The sequence below is a fragment of the Microtus oregoni genome, unplaced genomic scaffold, assembly GCF_018167655.1.
Source record: "Microtus oregoni isolate MIOR12 unplaced genomic scaffold, Mior012 000024F_ref0000369, whole genome shotgun sequence".
NCBI classification, from domain to species: domain Eukaryota; kingdom Metazoa; phylum Chordata; class Mammalia; order Rodentia; family Cricetidae; genus Microtus; species Microtus oregoni.
The window spans coordinates 2,261,744-2,281,842 of record NW_024543083.1 but is presented as its reverse complement, the minus strand read 5'-3'; the positions used below and the strand labels follow the sequence as shown (position 1 = coordinate 2,281,842).

At 41.1% G+C, this 20,099-nt stretch overlaps 2 protein-coding genes across 3 annotated transcripts in view; one reads left to right on the top strand and one right to left on the bottom strand.

Moving 5' to 3' along the window:
- Positions 1-403: 403 nt before the first annotated feature.
- Positions 404-20,099, top strand: part of Gtf2e2 (general transcription factor IIE subunit 2) — a 49,543-nt gene continuing 29,847 nt past the window's right edge. Inside the window, exons 1-2 of one of the 2 annotated variants that reach the window (XM_041673488.1) lie at positions 404-491; positions 5,718-5,887. In XM_041673488.1, the coding sequence (XP_041529422.1) occupies positions 5,722-5,887 (166 nt within the window). In that variant the 5' untranslated portion in view covers positions 404-491; positions 5,718-5,721. Of the gene's footprint in view, positions 492-527; positions 649-5,717; positions 5,888-20,099 lie in introns of those variants that run through there. The other variant, XM_041673489.1, reaches the window with a different exon arrangement.
- Positions 12,128-19,602, bottom strand: Smim18 (small integral membrane protein 18). The gene is made up of 2 exons (XM_041673490.1): positions 19,497-19,602; positions 12,128-12,721 (listed from the first exon to the last, which is right to left on the bottom strand). The coding sequence occupies exon 2, from the start codon at positions 12,688-12,690 to the stop codon at positions 12,403-12,405; it is 288 nt and encodes a 95-aa protein (XP_041529424.1). The 5' UTR covers positions 12,691-12,721; positions 19,497-19,602; the 3' UTR covers positions 12,128-12,402.

Sequence of the window (20,099 nt, the reverse complement as noted above, 5' to 3'; positions counted from 1 at the left end):
CTTTGATCCCAGCACTCGGGAGGCAGAGGCAGGAGGATCTCTGAGTTCGAGGCCAGCCTGGTCTACAAAGCTACAGAGAAACCCTGCCTCAAAACACCAAAAAAAAAAAAAACAACAAAAAAAACCCAAAACAACCCCCTCCCCCAAAAAAATCACAAAGGAAATGTTGATAATGTGGCCAGCTGAATGAGACTCCAGAGCCCGTTGGAGGATTTGTTCCTAAGCTCTGACTTCCTGCCAAGAAAGGAGTCTTCGCGCTCTGAGAGCAGTGGGAAAGTTGCCAGCAGCCTCCAAGCGGCCTCCGGTCGTCATGGAGACTCGGCATGCCACAGCGGGCTCCGCCTTTCATCGGGACACGGGGCGGGGCACGCAGTGACGCACCCGCGTTTTCGGAGCGGCGACGCGGTGGTTGCCGGGAGCGAGCGTCCAGCCGCCAGACCAGGAAGTGGAGGGCGGAGCGGGCTCGGCGGCCAGTGGCTGGACGCCCCTCGGTAGGTCGGCGCTGGGCGTGCGCGCGGCGGCGGCGGAGGCCGCGGACGAGGGGCGGGAAGCGGAGTCGCGGTGGGTGGCCGGGCTGCCGGGCTGCCGGGCGGGTGTGCGTGCTGCCGAGGCGGAGGCCGGGAGGCGGCGCGGGCTGCGGGCGCTGAGGTAGGAGCCGCGGCGGCGGGCGAAGCGGCGAGTCCCCCGGGAGACGCGGCTTCCGAAGGGACGCGCGTGGACGCCACACCGCCGCCGAGCGGTTCGCCAAGCCGAGCACCCCGAAAGGGGCTCTCTTCCAGCCAGCTTTGTCTTTTTAGGCCGGAGGTCCAGAAGGCAAACTTTTGGGTTGGAAAGCGGGAAGATTCCCGGTGGGCGAGCGAGTTGTGCGGCCCCTGGACCCCCTAAGTTTACGTTAGCAGGCGAGCGCGGCGTGTGTAGAGTAGAAGTGGGGGGACCACGGCGTCCCCTCCCGATTGGCGTCTGCCCTGCCTTTTCTAATGCTGCTGAACTTGAGTTGGGTGTTTTCTGCGGAGTCGGGAAGCATTTTCCAGATCGGAACGCTTAGGTCGTTTTCTTGGTGCGCGCTGGTGCCAGGGACACCCGGGAGGCGCGGGCCAGCAGAGAAGGCAAAGATAGGCTGAAAGATGGCAGGTTCTGGGGTGGAAAGAACTGGGCAGTGGAGCCTGAAGATGTTCAGTTTTACCTTCTCAGTATCTGTGTCCTGTGAAACGTCCCAACTCCAGTTGGGTATCCTGTTTGGTGCTTTTGATAGCCCAAAATAATGAAAAGTGGACGTGAAATTTAGTTTCTCTGCCACACGGATTAGCTCGCAGATGCTGCAAAAGGAGGGAAAGTTAGCTGGAACACGAAAGAGTTAGCTGCTCGTTCTGGGTGCTTTTGTTGGTACCACATAGGTCGCTTTTGTCTTAGAGTCCTTTCCGGGTGGTTTCGAACTCTTTTTTTTTTTTTTTTTTTTTTTGGTTTTTCGAGACAGGGTTTCTCTGTGGTTTTGGAGCCTGTCCTGGAACTAGCTCTTGTAGACCAGGCTGGTCTCGAACTCACAGAGATCCGCCTGCCTCTGCCTCCCGAGTGCTGGGATTAAAGGCGTGCGCCACCACCGCCCGGCCGGTTTCGAACTCTTGATCTCTTCCAGCTGTGATCTTAGTTGTGCTTCTTCAGTTCAGGTTTTATTTGTTAAAGTTAGGGATAGCACTAATGCCCAGTCTTTAGAGCTGTGGGCTTTGTGTAATGTTAAGTTTTTGTAAATTGTACAGCTTCGAGCTGTCTTAAAGTCTTTATTAAAATCACCTGCCCTTACTAAGTAAAATAGAAATGTGTCCTGTTTTAGGAGTTGCAATCTGCCTGTTTCCTGTCGTCTCACTTGGGAAGTTTTTCTTATTCTCGTTTTCACACTTTTCCTCCTCCCAAGACTCCTACCTTCCTCACTTGCATATTTATAGTTGTTATTTCTTACCAAATACAACCAGAATAACAATTACTCTTGGGGGAAAAAAAAAACTTTCCTAACTACTTTCTCACTTGTGCGGTTGAGCCCAACGTGTACAACATTGGCAGCCTCCCTCCCCGCAAGAAACTGCCCAGATTTAGGAATTAAACCTGAGAGAAGCAGCTGTTTTACTTAGACCAGGAAATCGTCAACTGATATGTTTCTTATAAGTGTTTTTCCTTCCTTCTTTATTCTTTTCCCTTCTCCCTCCCTCCCTTCTCTCTCTCATCAAGATTAAATCTGAGGCTTCATGAATGCCCATCATAAGCTACTGTTAAGCTGTTTCTTCAGTCTCCATCTTACTGTTTGTTTCGGGTTTTTTTTTTTTTTTTTTTTGAAGCGGGGCTTCTGCTGTGTGTAGCTCTGCCTCTGTTTGCTGAGATTAAAGGCCTGTGGCACATCTTCCTGGTTTTGTACTCTGTGCAGCATATGGAACCAGTTAGGATTCTTCAGCTTCCCTGAAGATGTGGAAGCAATAGTTATTCAGTAAAAACTGAATTTGGGGTTATGATGTGTTCCCAGGCTTAGCACTATGTTGTATGATGCCTAGCTCCCAATCCCTAATGACATCACAGGGGCACCATTGGTACTGCATTGTGTACTGGGTTGCTAGGCATTTATGTTCAGTAGAAAGGATGTATTAAATGCATTCTCAACTTAAAAAATGTCTTATCTGGTATAACCCCACTGAAAGTCAGGGGTCCTCTGTATAGCTGTCTTTCTCTTCCTTTCTGAACACTAGTTCAGTAGTGTGAAATTCAGTCATAGGGGCAGGTATGAGCTTTTCTGAGACCCTCTGCAGGGTGCTAGGAAGAGCTGAGAAAAGAATTTTTCTAAGATTCTTGGTGATTAAACCAGGCGGCTTGGTGGCGCACGCCTTTAATCCCAGCACTTGGGAGGCAGAGGCAGGCGGATTTCTGAGTTCGAGGCCAGCCTGGTCTACAGAAGTAGTTTTAGGACAGGCTCCAAAGCCACAGAGAAACCCTGTCTCGACCCCCCCCCCAAAAAAAAAAAAAAGATCCTTGGGGATTCTTCTGGTTGTGTTGAGATTGTGTAAAATTGCAGAATTTTATAACTGGGAAGGAGGAAAACAAAATGATCATTTAGGTTTATGTCCTTCCAAATCAGGATTTTCTTCCAGATTTCTTCCAAGGATTCCCTGTGTACCCCCCCCCCCCGCTGTGTCTAACTTGGTCCTAGTTGCTTAGAATTCTCTATGTAGACTAGCTAGAACTCTGCCTGCTTCTGCCTCCAGAGTGCTGAGATTAAAGACATGCACCACTGTGCCTAGCTGCTGTAGATGTTTTAAATACTTTAACCCAGCTTCCTTAGTTAGTAAGAGTACACTGGTTTTTAAACTACAACATTTTATTTATAGCAGCTCTGATTCCCTCCTGCCCCCCCTCCCTAAATTTGCTTCCTAGTTCTGTCCAGATTTTTGTTTCTAGAGCACTGGTCCATAGCAGAAATAATAATGTGAGCTCCAAGTGTGAGCCATATTTGTAATTAAAATTTGCGTGTTTGTGGTGCTGGGATTTTAACCCAGTGCACCATGCAAGCAAGGCAAGTATTCTGTCAACTATACTGTATTCCCAGCCAGAGACAGTGACGGAGATGTACCGAGAGATGGAGACAGAGAAACAGAGACAAAGACACAGATGTGTGTTTATATAAATATATGTTTGTGTGTGCGTGCAAATTATTTATTGCCATTATATTACAAATCTGAGTTTATGCACTGTGGCGAACACTGGTAATTTTCATCACTGGAGGTCATGTGTAGGCGTGTGGCTAACTGAGGGATATACTGCAGTCATTAAGGAAAAAGTCAAAGTTTAGTACTTAATTTACAAAATTTTGTTCCCTTTGATTTTTATTGTACAAGTCCCAATAGATAATAGACATATTTCTACAGATGACTGCATATAAAAATATCAGTTAAGATTATTAAATTAGTCGCATATTTTGGACTGCTCTAAAGACAGCTGCTAGTGCTGATAAGGCAGCAGAGTTGGTGTGTGATTTCTTGGCATTTTACGAAGTTGGCAAGGTTATTAAACAGAGCATTTTGTGTTTTTTAGCAAAACTATCTGCTGATCTGTGGCTTGGCAGAAGTGGCTGGGACACTGTCCCTTCCAGATCTGGCTCTTGCTTTGCTAGAGAGGGTACTCTCTGTTCCTCTTTAGTTGATAAACTGATCAACTTAAAACATTTGTTACATGACATAAAATCAGAAGCCAAGTTCCAGGTTGTACCTTGTAGGCAAATCTCATGAATCTCAAAGTATAGCAACAGGATGAAAGTCATTCACCCACTGATAATCTCTGGAGACTTCTAAATGTCACTGATGGCCGGAATGGGGAGACCCAGTTGGCAGCTGGGTCCTCCAGCTTACTCGTGAGATAGTCTGGGAAGGACTTGTGCACCTCTACTCCAGCCGGGGTCATGCCACTAGAGGTGCAGCCACTGCTCTTCAGACCAGTGACACTCTATATATTTTTAAAAAGAAAAAATTGGTGAAATTGGACTGAGTAGCACTTAAGGTATAGCTGCTATATTGCTTTAAAAAGTAAAATTTGAACTGAGGGGATGGCTCAGCAGGTAAAAATGTGTGCAGTGCAAGTCTCGGGGCTTAAGTTTACTCCCTAGAACCTGCAAAGAGCTGGATGTTGTGTCTGGGTGGCTATCATCTATAATCCTATTAACTCCAACATCAAGACGAGAGGTGGAGACAGGAGGATTGCTCTGAAGTGCCCAGGCAGTTGCTGTGAAGTATACAGAGTGGAAGGAACAAGAAAGGTGGAAAGCAAGAGCAGATTCCTCAGAGTTGTCTTGTCCTCGGCTTCCACACACATAATGAAGGCTGTGTACTCATTCTTACATTTATGAACATGAGCTGGCATGCACACACAACAATACATTTTTAAATAATTAGTGAAATATATTATTAAAAATAAGATCTAAAAATACTACTCACACATGCAATTAATACAGGGCATCTCCTTTGCACTTACGGGGTTCTTTAGGTGTCAGGTCATAAGGTTTGTGTGCGTGTGAGCCTGTTTTGGAGACAAGGCCTGGTGTTAGCCCATGATGGCCTTGGGCTCTCCAGCTGAGAATGACCTTGAACTTCCTGTCCACCTCAAGAGTGTTGGGGTTACTGACCTGCATCACTACAGCCATTGTTAAAGCTGGCGATGGTGTCGCACGCCTTTAGTTCCAGTACTCGGGAGGCAGAGGCAGGCGGATCTCTGAGTTCCAGGCCAACCTGGTCTATAAGAACTAGTTCCAGGACAGGCTCCAAAAACTACAGAGAAACCCTGTCTCGAAAATCAAAAACAAAAACAAAAAACCAACCAAACAACAAAAAAAAAAAGGATTTAATTCAGGACCTTGTGTGTGTGCTAGGCTAGCACTGAACCAACAGCTACATCCCCAGCCCTGCAGTCTTGATATACTTAAGTGAGGTCTAACTAGCACATGTCACCTGTAGGTCATAGTTAACCGCTATCTTGGGCAGCATAACTGCAGGGCTTTGGAGAATAGTCATGTTTTACTGACCTCACTACTGCCTAGTGCATCATTTTTTTTAAAAAAAGTGAGTGAGTAAATATAAATGTTAGCAAATTAAATAAAAGATCATTTTGTAGGGACTAACTTGCCAAGGTCTGTAGACTTGGCATGCAGGTTTGAGTCTTCGGAATTTATATTAATGTGTTTGTTTTTATAGCATTATGGATCCAAGCCTGTTGAGAGACCGAGAGCTCTTCAAAAAAAGAGCTCTTTCCACCCCTGTGGTAGAAAAACGTTCTGTGCCTTCTGAGTTGCCCTCTGCCTCATCCAAGAAGAAGAAAGCAAAAGTTGAACATGGAGGGACATCAAGCTCTAAACAAAATGCAGGTGAGTAGAATTGTCTTAGGAATGTTGGTTTCATTTTTCAGGTAACTAGTAGTAGCAAGTTAAGTTCATTTGTCTGTTTATTTTAATCCTTTTTTTTAGTTGACTTTATTGAGCTATGCATTTTTCTCTGCTCCTCTCCCTTCTTCTCCCCTCCCCTTCCCTTCAACCCTCTCCCGTGGTCCCCATGCTCCCAATTTACTCAGGAGATCTTGTCTTTTTCTACTTCCCATGTAGATTAGATCCAGTATATCTTTGGGTCCTTGTTGTTGTCTAAGTTCTCTGGGATTGTGAATTGTAGGCTGGTTTTCTTTGCTTTATGTCTGAAATCTGAAAGCCACTTATGAGTGAGTACATGATATTTGTCTTTCTGGGTCTGGGTTACCACACTCAATATGATTTCTAGATTTTGCCAGCAAATTTCAAGATGTCGGTTTTTTTTCTGCTGTGTAGTACTCCATTATGTAAATGTACCACATTTTCCTTATCCATTCTTCGGTCGGGGGCATTTAGGTTGTTTCCAGATTCTGGCTATGACAAACAAAGCAGCTATGAACATAATTGAGCACATGTTCTTGTGGTACGATTGAGCATCCTTTGGGTATATACCCAAAAGTGGTATTGCTGGGTCTTGAGGAAGGCTGTTTCCAATTTCCTGAGAAATCGCCATACTGATATCTACAGGGGCTGTACCAATTTGCACTCCCTCCAGCTTTCCAGTATAAATTGTTATCAGTGTTTTTGATCTTGGTTATTCTTACAGGTGTAGGATGGAATCTCAGAGTTGTTTTGATTTGCATTTCTCAGGTTCAGTTTATTTTTGAGACAGGGTGTCTGTGGAGCTCTGGCTGCTCTGGAACTTCTATGTAGATAATCCCACAGAGATGCCTGCCTCTGCCTCCTGAATGCTGAGATTTAAGACTTGTGCTATTACATAACCCAGTAAGTTTAATATTCTTAATGAGTTTTAGATTCATCATTAAATATAAAGGATGAAATTTAAGTCCTTACTATGTTTATATTAGTCTCATATTTTAAAAATTAGGATATTAACTTTTTAAAAATAAAAGTATCAGGGCTGGAGAGATGGCTCATTGGTTAGGAGTACTGGCTGCTCTTCAGGTGGACCTGGGTTTGATTCCCAGAACCCACAAAGCAGCTCACAACTGCCTATAACTCTGGTTCCAGGGGATCTAACAGCCTTTTCTGGCCTCCGGGGGCACTGCATGCAAGTAGTACACAGATACATGCAGGCAAAACATCCGTGCACATAAAACTAAAGAGGAAGAACGCGTACAGTTATGTACAGGGAGAAGGGGTAAAGCAAAAACAGAACAGAAACTTCCTTTATTGAGGTTTGCCTTATATAACCCACAATTGTAGTGATATAGTGTAAATATTTTTAGTAAATATGGAACAACTATCACTCCTGTTTTAGACCATTTCCGTCATCCCTCAAAGGACTGGCAGGTGCTCATTTACAGTGACTTCTGACCCCAGACCCAGATAACCAATAATATACCTGCTGCCTACATATTTGTCTTTTCTGGACAATTGCTATACATAGACTTACATAGACAGTGATCTTTTATATGTGACTTCTTTTACTTAATGTTTTTTATGTTTATCCATTTTATTGGGTGAATCAGTACTTTATTGCCAAAGAGTATTCTTTGTTATATGGATGTATCACCACTTGTTTATTTAATGGTTGAGGGGGTGTGAGATAGGATTTTGCTATGTAGCCCAGTCTGGCTTTTGAAGTTCACTAGGTGGGTCAGGGTAGTCTCAAATGCAATAATTCTCCTGCCTCTGCCTCCTAAGTGCTTTTATTTCTATTGAATACAGAACTCAGGAATGGAATTTCTGGATAATGTGAATTTATGTTTAGCTTTTAAGAAAACTATCAAAGTATTTTAGTCTTATGAATGCTTTAACCCCTGTGTGGTGTTGGGCCCTATATAGGGGTTACTTGAATACAAAAACTGCAATATCTTGGTAGTGGATCTGATAACCTAGGCAGTTACTTCATACCTAACATGGGAAGTATATACAGAATGGATACCCATCACCCAGGACAGACAGAGCAAGACAAAGATTCATCATCTTATTCAGAATAGTAGTCAGTTTAAAACTTTAATCTTAGCCCAAGACAGTCCTTTATTAACCAATGGTATTCACAGCATACAGAGGGGAATCCCACATCAGTTCCTGGCTACATAGTATTTTTTATACTTAGGTTATTATTGGTATTATCATTATTTTGAGAAATGATGTTACTGTAGTACAAGGCTGGCCTAGAACTTACTGTGTAGCCAAGGCTGGTTTTTGATACATGACAGTCTTTCTGCCTCTGTCTTCTGACTGAGAGCGAAGACATGAGCCACCATGTCCAGCTTTGTATTTATGTTAGTTAGGAAAATGTGAAAAAGGTAATGCTTTGCCCGGTGGTGGTGGTGGTGGTGGCGGTGGCGCACACCTTTAATCCCAGCACTCGGGAGGCAGAGGCAGGCGGATCTCTGTGAGTTCGAGACCAGCCTGGTATACAAAGGGAGTTCCAGGACAGGCTCCAAAGCTACAGAGAAACCCTATCTCAAAAAACCAAAAAAAAAAAAAAAAAAAAAGGTAATGCTTTGTGGAAGTGATTTTATGCTGCAAATTAGTGTTTTTTGAAATTAATAGATTTCTGCTCCCTTCTCTTTACATAGTTATGTACAAAAAGTCATCCCATCAGTAGTGGAGATAAAACAAAAAAAAAAAAAAGAAACAGCCCCTGCAAACCCTAGCACTCTCCACGATTGTGTAACAGACTTCCTAGGGAGGACACTCACACCCCCACGTCTACTTATTTAAATAAGGAACTGATTGTCAGAACAAAGAATGTATACTATCGTATACTATCAAAGTCCTGCTTGGTGAACTAAGGAGTTTTATTAGGGTTATTTACAGGAGCAGAAAGAACTCAGGCAGCTGCATCACCAAAGCTGGACACCTAGTAGGCACCTCCACTGGCTGAGGATTGTCCTTTCCAGACGGCTCAGCTGTTCTCTGTTCCCAGAGGTTTGTCTGTGACTTAGCAGCCTGCATATATGGGTGTGCTTATATATTCTTGGGGGAGGGAGAGGCGTAGTGAATCTGAGATTTTACTTTTTTTTTTAAATATTTATTTATTTATTATGTATACAATATTCTGTCTGTGTGTATGTCTGCAGGCCAGAAGAGGGCACCAGACCTCATTACAGATGGTTGTGAGCCACCATGTGGTTGCTGGGAATTGAACTCAGGACCTTTGGAAGAGCAGGCAATGCTCTTAACCACTGAGCCATCTCTCCAGCCCCCGAGATTTTACTTTTTAACATTTATTTTTATGTGTATGAGTGTTTTGCCTGCATATATGTGTTTGTATATTCTTGGGAAGGGAGAGGCCTAGTGAATCTGGTCAGTTTCAGGGACTTTGTGAAGCTGTGTTTGTTTGCTTCCTATCTTGAGCTTCCCTGCAGGATGGAATGTTTAACTTCTAGGAAACTGCTGCTCAGCCACGATCCTCTAAACATGCTGGTTATTCTGCATTTGTCTTCAGTCTTTGTGTGTATAAACTTAAAATAGCATCTGTTATGTTAACTAATTAGAACTGGGGTGGCTCAGTTGGTAAAGTGCTTTCTGTGTAGTCACGAAGACCCAAGATTGGATTCCCAGCACCCATATATAAAGCGGGGTGCAGCCAGTGCTGCGGAGACAGACAGGATGATCCCTAGGGCTTGCTGGCCAGCCACTCTTGCCAATCAGCAAGCTCCAGGTTCAGTGAGATCATTTAAAAAAAAAAGGTGAAGAGCGGTAGAGGACGACATCTGCTGTCCTCCTGTGGCCTCTGCACGTGCATGCACACTTCTACCAACACATGCACAAAATAAAATGTTAAAAGTTCAGAATTGATTTTTTTTTCACTTCAAATATAAAACACTATTTTGTTTTGGTAATAGTATTAAGTGGCCTTGTAATCCAGTAAAATGACTTGGTATATTTAGTAAAAGGTATTTTCATTTTTTGTTAATATTGGAAATAATCTCTGTCCACTGACCTTCTTTGTTTTTTATTTTTTACCTTATCGCAGTATAGAGTTTGAACCCAGGGTATGCGGGGTTCTCGGTCCTAGCTGCTTGCTTGCTTGCTTTTTCAGAGTGAGTCTGGTTTTTTTTTTTAACATTTTTCTGTAAAATAAAAAAAAAATTTTCTGTGTATGAGTGTCTTGCCTGTATATATGTATATGTATCAGATGCATGCAGTGTCTGCAGAGGACAGAGAGGGTGATTTGTCTCCTGGAGCTAGTGTTACAGATGGTTGTGAGCTACCGTGGAGATGCTGGGAACTAAATGCAGATCCTTTGAGAGAGCAGCAAGTGCTCTTGACCTAGCCATCTCTCCAGCTCCTTTTCATTTGCTTTTTAAGATCTACTTAAATCTCTTTTTAATGATTATTTTTGTGTATAGGTGTTCTGCCTTCATGTATGTCCACGCACTACATTCGTGGCTGGTGGAGATTGGAAAAGGCCATTTGATTGAGCTGTAGTCACAGATGTGAGCTTCCCTTGGGGTGTTAGGAATTGAACCTAGATCCTCTAGAGGAGCAACAAATGTTCTTAACCACTAAGCTATCTTTCCAGCCCCTAATGTAGTTTTTAAAAATAGCTTATATTTTTAATTTAGTCCATTAGAATAATGGATTTCATTATTACATTTTTATGCACGGATAAGGATGATTTATTCTGAGATAATTACCTGAAGTAAATTTGTAGCTGTTGTTTATAGCCTAAAAGTAGTTGAATGATTTTTAAGATTTCCTCATATGTAATAGCAAAGCAGTATTAAAATTGTAAAATATATCATCTACATAGCCATTGGTATATCAAGAAATAAAATGGTCTGGAGAGATGGATCATCTGTTAAGAGCACTTGTTGTTCTTGCAGAGGAGCCAGGCTTAATTCTCTGGATGCATATGACAGTTAACTCTAGTTCCACAGCATCTTATGCCCTCTTCTGGCCTATATGGGCAGCAGGCACATAGGTAGTGTGCATAAACACAGGCTGAACATCCATACGCATAAAATAAAAAATGAACATAAAAGGAAACTTCTTTTCTTTTCTTTTCTTAGCCAGGTCCTGCTGGCCTTGGTCTTGTGGCAGTCTTTCTGCCTCTGCTGGGATTACAGGCATGTGCACCACACCTGGCATAAAACTATCACACTGTTTTAAAGAGTGTGTGCGCACACTTGTGCCATGGAATGTGTATAGAGGCCAAAAGTCAACTGCAGGTGTCTTTCATTGCCTTCCTTCTAGAAACAGTGTCGTAGCCCAGCTAGCCAACCCATGAACTTCAGGAGGGCGTTCTGTCTTTGCTATACGAGTGCTGCAGTGCAGCCTTGAGCTGCTGGCTTTCTGTGGGTTCAGGGGACCCCACACTGCCTCAGTTCTGTAGGTGTTGAGTGGGGGTGGGTGGGTAGTGTAAACCTGAGTCTCAGTATTGGGGATGGAGGTCAGCTTGGGCTGCATTTCAAAATGAACAAAATAAAAACCTCAAATCCCCAGTACACATAGTACTCTGTCAGCTCTAACAAAAGCTTTTCACCTTTCTGCATTGAGTATCTTTAGGTCTTGATAGCATGAATAGCAGAAGTAAAAATAATCAGCTGGGTGGTGGTGGTGGTTCACCTCTTTAATCCCAGCACTCGGGAGGCAGAGGCAGGTGGATCTGAGGTTAAGGACAGCCTGGTGTACATAGAGAAACCCTAACTCAAAAAAACCAAAAGTAAATAACTAAAGTAAATATATGTCCTTAGTCAGTTTTAAAGCACTAGACTTCTAAAAAGTAGGGGCTCTGTGCCATGGTGGCACAAGCCTGTAATCCCATCATTTTGAAGACTAAGGTGGGGTGGACTGCATATCAAGACTCTCTCATCCCTTCTCCTGCCATAACAAAGGGGCTCTGGAGTGGAAATGTCCTCCCAACCCCCACCCCAGACAGGGTTTCTGGAACAGCTCAGGCTGTTCCAGAACTCACTGTGGACCAGGCTGTCCTGGGATTAAAGGTGTGCACCACCGTTGCTGACCCAGGAATGTTTTACTCTTGACTTAGAGGCACATTTTAAGTAGGATTTTGCTACTGAAGCACTTTTTAAAACCTATGTGACCAGGCATAAGTTACTTATTTTAGCAGTTAGCTCTTAGTTTTTAGTTTGCCTGGAAATGGGAACACTGCTGCACAATGTTCCCAGTAGTGCATGCTGGGAATAGTTCGTCTAGTTTTGAGATGCTGTATTAAGTAGACTGGTAAGTTCCTGTTATGAACTGTATTTAATGAAGGACACACACACAAAAATGCACACTTGCTTTCTACTAGAAATCTTGTGGACATTAAAAGTCAGAAACAATTTTATTGAAACGATTGGCTTCAGGAAATTTTCATTTTCCTCAGATGAGGCAGAAGGCTGTTCTTAAAGCTTTTGTTCCTCTTCTGAGAAGGGCTAGACCACCTCATTGTCACGTTTTCTGATGTTGTTCATCATACTCCTGAGAGGGTTCGGCTCGCTCTTCAAGTCCTTCACGGTTTTGTTCTTCGCGCAGCAGCAGCAGTCGAGTGCTTCGTAGAGGAAAGCCAGCACGACTAGGGACACCACGGTGAAGGTGAACACGAGCAGGATGACAAAGCAGGCCGTGTTCCAACTGTCGTGGAAAGGGTAGATGGTTTGGACTTGAAAGCCGAGGTACTGATAAACGGAGGTGGTGGTCTCATTCCAGTGGCTAGAAGCCATCCTCGAGGCCTCCTTTATGGGTGTTTGGAGTCTGCCAAAGGGAGAAAGTGAATTAGCCAAATACAGATTCGTGCGCTCAGATCTCAACACTAAAGTTCCTTAGTAACTTTATAGTAACTTGGACTTTAGTTATGATCTAACAAAATTAATGATTGAATTACAGTTAATTTTTTTGTGTTTATGCTAACTAGTAAATTATACCCTAGCTTTTGTGTATTTCTCTTATTAGATAATACTTAACACACACACACACACACATACACACACACACAGAAAAAAATTTACATATGGAATTCACTGCTGATGAAGGGTAAGCAACTGCCAGCTTGGAGCTTGACTGAAACAGTGGTGAGCAAGTACCTGTGGGAAGGCTTGTCATTACCCTTCAGGTGCTTCTTGCCTTTTGGTTTAGGGTGTTTCTGTCTCCTATTGTCACTCTGTCAACTTCGATCTGAATCTAGAAATTGTAGCTGAATACAAAATAACAAAAAGAAAAGCCCATACTGACAGTTTTCAGTATGAGGATAAAATAAAGTTTTAGACTTAAGTAGCCTGTGAGGTGATGTTACTGTTGGTTATTACTAATGTTAATTAGTTCTGGGGGCTGGAGAGATGGCTCAGAGGTTAGGAGCATCGCCTGCTCTTCCAAAGGTCCTGAGTTCAATTCCCAGCAACCACATGGTGGCTCACAACCATCTGTAATGAGGTCTGGTGCCCTCTTCTGGCCTGCAGGCATACACACAGACAGAATATTGTATATATAATAAATAAATAAATAAATATTTAAAAAATGTTAATTAGTTCTGTATATAATAGTCTATATATGGTTAATTTCTTCAAGTAAGATAAGTGACCCATGGATAGTAATGTTTAAAGTGGATACATTTAGTGCTGGCGGGATGGCCGAGGAGGTAAAGATGCTTGCTGCTTAAGCCTAGTGACCTGAGTGTGATCTCCAGGATCTGTGTGGTGAATAGAACTGGACCTCCATGGCTTGTGAAGTGCACCCATGAAAATGTAATCAATTTTTAAAAAGCAGATAAATTTAACTCTTTAAGAAGTGTGAATTAGCCGGGTGGTGGTGGCGCATGCCTTTAATCCCAGCACTCGGGAGGCAGAGGCAGGCGGATCTCTGAGTTCGAGACCAGCCTGGTCTACAAGAGCTAGTTCCAGGACAGGCTCCAAAAACCACAGAGAAACCCTGTCTCGAAAAACAAACAAACAAAAAAAAAAGTGTGAATTATTAATTTCTTCAAGTAAGCTAGTGATTTAAATTTGTTTTTATACTGCTGGGCTCCTTCCTTGACCCCTATTTTTGTTTTTGTTTTGTTTTTAAACTTTTATAGTTCATGGTGGTCTTAAATTTGTTATGTAGTTGAGATTGATTATTGTATGATTTCTTTGCCTCCTTAGAGCTGGGACTATAATAAAGTGCATTACTATCCTTGCTAATTTTAGTATTTTTGTAATTCTGTTGACCTAATACTTGTTATACCTTATATGAGAATGTGAGGATTGGAAATTTGTTAGTATAGAAATATTGTAATTAATTTTTCTTTTCTTTTTTGAGATAGGGTCTGACTATGTAGCCTTGGCTGATCTGGAAGTCACTCCACAGATCAGGCTGTCCTCAAACTCAGAGGTCTGCCTATCTGATTCCCAAGTGCTGAGATTAGTGCTACCACACCCAGCCCCCATTATTTTGATTTTTAAAAAATATTTTAAAGAGTCATTAAATACCTATCCAGTTTAAAAAAGGAAAAAGAAAAGGAAATAAACACATGGTTCTATTTCTTTACTTTGCTGATATTTTTATGCTTTTCCTTTGTTATATATTCTTATAAACAGGGTTTCGTGTGTATTCACAACAAATATCACCCAGTGCACTGTGTGGTTATCTAAATTGTAGAGATGTCTTTTATGTGTAAAGAAAACTTCAACATAGCACATGAAGGCTAAATAATAACCTTGGCATTATGGTATATGCCTGTGATCCTGTACTTGGGACACAGGTGTAGGAGGATATGAGTTTGAGGCCTGCCAAGGCTCCTTTGGGAGTTCCGGATGGGTGTCAGCTGTACCGTGAGACTTTATCTCAGGAAAGCAAAGAACATGTAATAAACTCGTGTGCTCGTCGTTCCATCTTCATTATCAGTTGCTGCCCTTTGTGCCTTACCCACTTGCTTCTGTCACATGTGCAGTCAACTCCTAGACGTGATGTAATCTAGAAATATCTCAGTGCTGATTTCTAAAAAGATGAAGACCGTATTTCTGAATACAAGCATGGCGTTATTTCCACACTCAAACTGAAGTCATTGGTTAAATTTGTCTTCCTACTTAAACAGAATATTATAACTTTTACCAAAGTTATGTTTTCTGAGGTTTTAGTTTCTGTTGTAAATCAAGTTTGTTTTATAAAATCCCACCTCTGTCCACTTGCTTACTTCCTGTATTTTGAAGGTTAGATGTATTATCTAAAGCCAGAAGTAAAGGCTTACATCTGTTTTGTTTGGACTTAAAGCTTCTGTGTCACGGTGCTTGACCACTCTTCGTTCTTCAGTGAGAGACAGCAGACCTAATGGGCGGTGTGTAATTGAGTTACTTCTATTAGCTGAGGGCCATATGAAGTTACATTGTTGGTAGGTGAGGTGTATTTCATACTACACTTCATGTAAGCTATGTCACTAGACCTAGGATTTCAAAATTACCTTAACAGAGCTGGAGAGATGGTTCAGTTGTTAAGAGCACTGACTGCTCTTCCAGAGGACCTGGGTTGAGTTCCCAGCACTCAGATGGCATCTCACGACTGCTGTAATCAGATCAAGTGACTTGACACCCTCATACAGAATAGATGCAGACAAAACTCCAATGCACACAAAATAAAAATCAAAATTACCTTATCCTTGGAATGTTCTCTTTAGATTACATTCTTTTTTTTATTAAAAATAGATTTTTTTCATATATTCTGGTTATGGTTTCTCTTTCCCATATTCTCCCTAGTTCTTCCCCACCTCCCCTCCCATCTTGATTCACACCCTTCCTGTTTCTCCTTAGAAAACAATTAGGCATCTCTGGAATAACAATAAAATAATAAAATAAGATAAAAACAAATAGGAATAATACAAAAACCAAACTAAAAAGAGCCAAAGGAAAGCACAAGAAGCATAGATGCAGAGACACATCCATGTGCACACACAGGGATCCCATAGAACAAAATTGGGAGCTATAATGTATATGCTAAGGACTTGCAAGGTTCAAAAACTGCTGTGACTTGACATGCCTAGCTTAAACAGTGGTTTGTTTCCCCAGTGAGACTCCTTTGGAGAAAACTAATTTTTCATTTGCAAGTGGCAATCAGTTGGAGATAGCTTCTGGGATAGGGATAAGAGTGTATGTCCATTTCTCCTGCCAGTTCTAGGCCCTCATCTGATGCGCACCCTGCAGAGCGCATTCTTACGGGGAAAAAACTGCCTTGTACTTTATGGTACCATTGCCATATGAGCCGGTGTTAAGTGATACCTTTTATGCTGTGATGTGGCTGCCCTGATAGACTAATCCAACTTTTGTGTTGTCGATGATTCTTAGTCTAAACACCGTGAACACAAATGTACAAGTACTCTGAAATGTGGTTAGAGACAAAATTTAGGGGTGTGGGTAGCTGTGGGATATATGTGTCATGGCTAGGTTCTTTTGCCTCTTCTTTAATAAAAGCGCGTGAAGTATGAGCATGCTCCCATGTAACTTTAAAATCCTCATCTTTTGCTGCATCTTTAAGATTTATGACACTAGTTTAATGTGAATATTTATGCAAGGAGATGCCTGGGATCCCAGCATTCATGGGGCTGAGGTAGGAGGTAGAAAATTTAGGATCAGTGAACTACAAAGCCAGGTCCTTTTTCATCCCTACGATTACTTAGAAACTTATCGAGCCAGATGCTTAAATTTTACTTAGGTTGTCTTTTGAACAAAATGCATTTTGAAATCATGTTGAAATTAAAATATTTACCTGGACAAAGGAGCATTTTCTCTGGTTTCAGTGTGAGGACTTGGTAAACGTGTTGCTTTGATGTTAACATGAATGAGTTTTCACATTCTTGGTTTTTCGAGACAAGGTTTCTGTGTGTAACTCGGCAGTGTTGGAATTAAAGGTATGCACCACCGCCACCAGACTTCAGATTCTCTTTGAAGAGCAGAGGTAATAGTGATGGAAAGAAGACCCAGACTTGAGGAAACTAAAACCGGAGGAGTTGTTTGTGCCAGGAGAGCGAGCACTCTGCCACTGCTCTATATCCCACCCTGGCAGTGTACCTTATTTACTTGTGAAAATTCATAGAGTGATTGTGCCTGCAGTGACCATGGAATAGCAGTGTGTTTACCAAAGGCATGTGTCTAAGTGACCATGGAATAGCAGTGTGTTTACCAAAGGCATGTGTCTAAGCAGTTTAGAAAGGAGTATCTGAGTGGTGCTTTGAATAAGAATGGTCCACATAGCCTCATATATTTGAATGTTCAGTCCCTAGGGAGTGGCACTATTTGAAAAGTTTAGGAGGTGTGGCCTTATTTGAGGAAATGTGTCACTGGGAGTTTCAAAAACCCATGCGAGGCCCAGGATCAGGATGTAGCTCTCAGCTCCTGCTCCAGTGCACCAGAGTTGCCATGAAATGTCTCTCTCCCCAGCAACAGAGACTAAGATAGTATGTTCCAGGCTTATGTTGTATGTTACGACATTTTTGCATTTTTGCCACTTTTGACAGAGATGAAACTGAAGTAAAAACATTCATGCTTTAGTTAGCGTCTATACATGTCTGGAACAAGTAAACCTGTGTGATAGACATCACTTCCCACCTTCAGTTTGATGTGTATTCTTTCTGAGTATAGAAGAGCTCTAGTAATTTTTGTTTGTTCAATTTCAGGTAAAGACTAAATTTATTGGTAGTGGATTTGGTGTAATTAAGTACCCTAAAAAAAGTACACCATCAAGATTTCCTATTCTAGATGAAATTTTCCCAATTAAAATTAAATTTGTATCAAGGAAATGCTGTAAACATGTTAGAAAACAGAAAATGATTAAAAATAGAGAAAACAGAAAATGATTAAAAATAGAAACAGTAAGGGATTTGTACTTGGTAGATCTTCCCTTTATAATTTTATTACAAGAATGGGAAACCTTAAAATCACATAATTTTTAGGTAGGTTTTATTTTTGTTTTTCTAGGTTCCCTTTCCCTATTTGCTTTTTACAAAAGGTCCCAGTGGCGTATTTATGGGGATAGTCTTGTGGTTTGGGGACCCTGGATCACCAGATTAGAAATTATGATTTAGCTCTATTTATGGTAAAAACTTGTAAACTGAATTCTTTTCTCTGGTTCCCTTAAGTACATCACTGTGAAATACGATCTGTTGATCATAAGAGCTGTTAGCTGGAGAGAGCAGCTCATTGATTTGTGCTCTGAGGCTCTGAGGTAGGGTGCACTTGAGGGATGGTTTGGTGAACAGTAATAGACCTCCACTTATGCTAATTATAGATCTACTCTACAAAGATGTAGGCTGCTATGAGTGTTAAAACAATTTGAAATTTTAGGGTGTAAGTTAACGGTTATTTGACATTGTTTTTATATTATTTGGCTCCCATCTTTTGTAGAGTAAGCAAGAAAGGCTTCTAGGTAATTAACCCTGCTGTGCTGAACCTGAGATCTAGTATCTTGTTACAGCAGCCTTTTGAGTTTTCCAAAGACACTGTTTGTGTAACCTGAATGCTGATGAAGAAACAAAGGAATAGAAATTATGAAAAGCAGAAGAAAAAAAAACTAAGCCTTAGTAGTAAATATACTTAACAAGGTAAAAAGTGAAAGTTGGATATTTAGGTAGTTGAGTACAGTGTATCATGGAGAGCTAGCATCTACTAAAGGTTTTCATCTTCAGATATTATTTACAGAAATTTGGTTGATTACTCTGAGCCAGGAGAATAATTTTACTACCTAAAATTACTGTTTTTCCTTAACCAGCTCGTCTTAGGACACATTTAATTTTAAGATATAGTTTAACAAAAAGATTGAATTTGTATGTATCTCAATACCAGCTTAAGAATAACTAATTAAAAATTTTTGTGTGGCTTATAATGAAAGGATATTTAAAAGATTTTTGTGTAATAACATGGTTTGTATTTTATGATAGGATAGATTTGGGGAAATCTGATGTTCTATAATTTATCTCTGCTTATAGTATAATACAACACATAATGATACATGTTAAAGTGTTTTTATATAAAAATTATAACTGGTTTTTTCTTGGCATTCTCTGCATTAGTACTCAAAGTCAAGTATAAAAAATTAGAATTATCTTCTCATTTGTTAAAGCATATGCTTCTTTATAACTGCTTTTTACCAGCTGATATAATTTGTACATATAATCAGAAAGCTTTAGCCAAAGATTTGCTATTTTTTTCTTTTGAGAAACATCCTTTGTTAAGACAGACCGGACTTCTGAAATGAATTTGCTTTTAGAAAATAAAATTAGCAAAGGCCCAGGTTAACATCAAATGCTTTTGTCTTACTTAAGGTCTGGATAGATCAGATTAGTAGAAAATGTAATGAATTTTCCATTAAGATACAGATGGTAAGGATGCTTATCAAATAGCATAGGGCAGCCGTCATTTTCATGATAAAATCCTACCAAATAATGGGTTAATACATTGCTTTTACATTTTCTGAAGGCATAATGCTTTCTGTTTTATTTTCATGGTAAAATATTTTCCTGCTGCTTCGTAAGGATATGGACTACTGAATAAAAAGGATCAAATAAGCCTACCTCTCTTCTGGAAGGATGCTGTGGAAGCGATGGTATCGTCTGTTTGTAATGCAGTCTAGTGCACAGCCAAGATGGAGCTGTGCTTCTATTGGTTGGACGCGTAAAGCAGCTGACAGTTTCCTCCGTGCTCATTTGCATAAAGACCTGCCACCCCGAGGAACAGGTCATTCATAAACTGGATAGAGCCATCTGGGGTATCAGCTGCCACCTCCTTTTTAAAATTTCTTTTGTCTTTTCGCTGATTTTTCACATAGAAACAGATTGGTTTTTTTTTTTCTATAAAATTTCACATCCCTCTGTTAGTAGTTCAGTGCCAGAGCAAGAATATGGTCTCCAGAGGCAGTTACCTAGGAAACGCAGCCCAGGTTAAGCATGTTGGTAAAATGTTAACAAGGAAATGTATGTAAAATCTCATAAATAAGTTTAAAATTAACATTTTTTTTCTCAGTATATTCTCAAGTCTTGATTTCTGGGATTATGGACACATAGTGCTTATATTTGGGAGAAATCTTGAGGGAACAGAAATAATGTTTTAGTTCTTTAAGTTAGAGTTAGTTTAGGTGGGCAGGCTTTTTTTCTAAATTTTAAGATACAACTTTTATG

Excerpts from the sequence above, each read along its gene's own strand:
- Smim18 (XM_041673490.1), bottom strand. The coding sequence starts at position 12,690 with ATGGCTTCTAGCCACTGGAATGAGACCACCACCTCCGTTTATCAGTAC.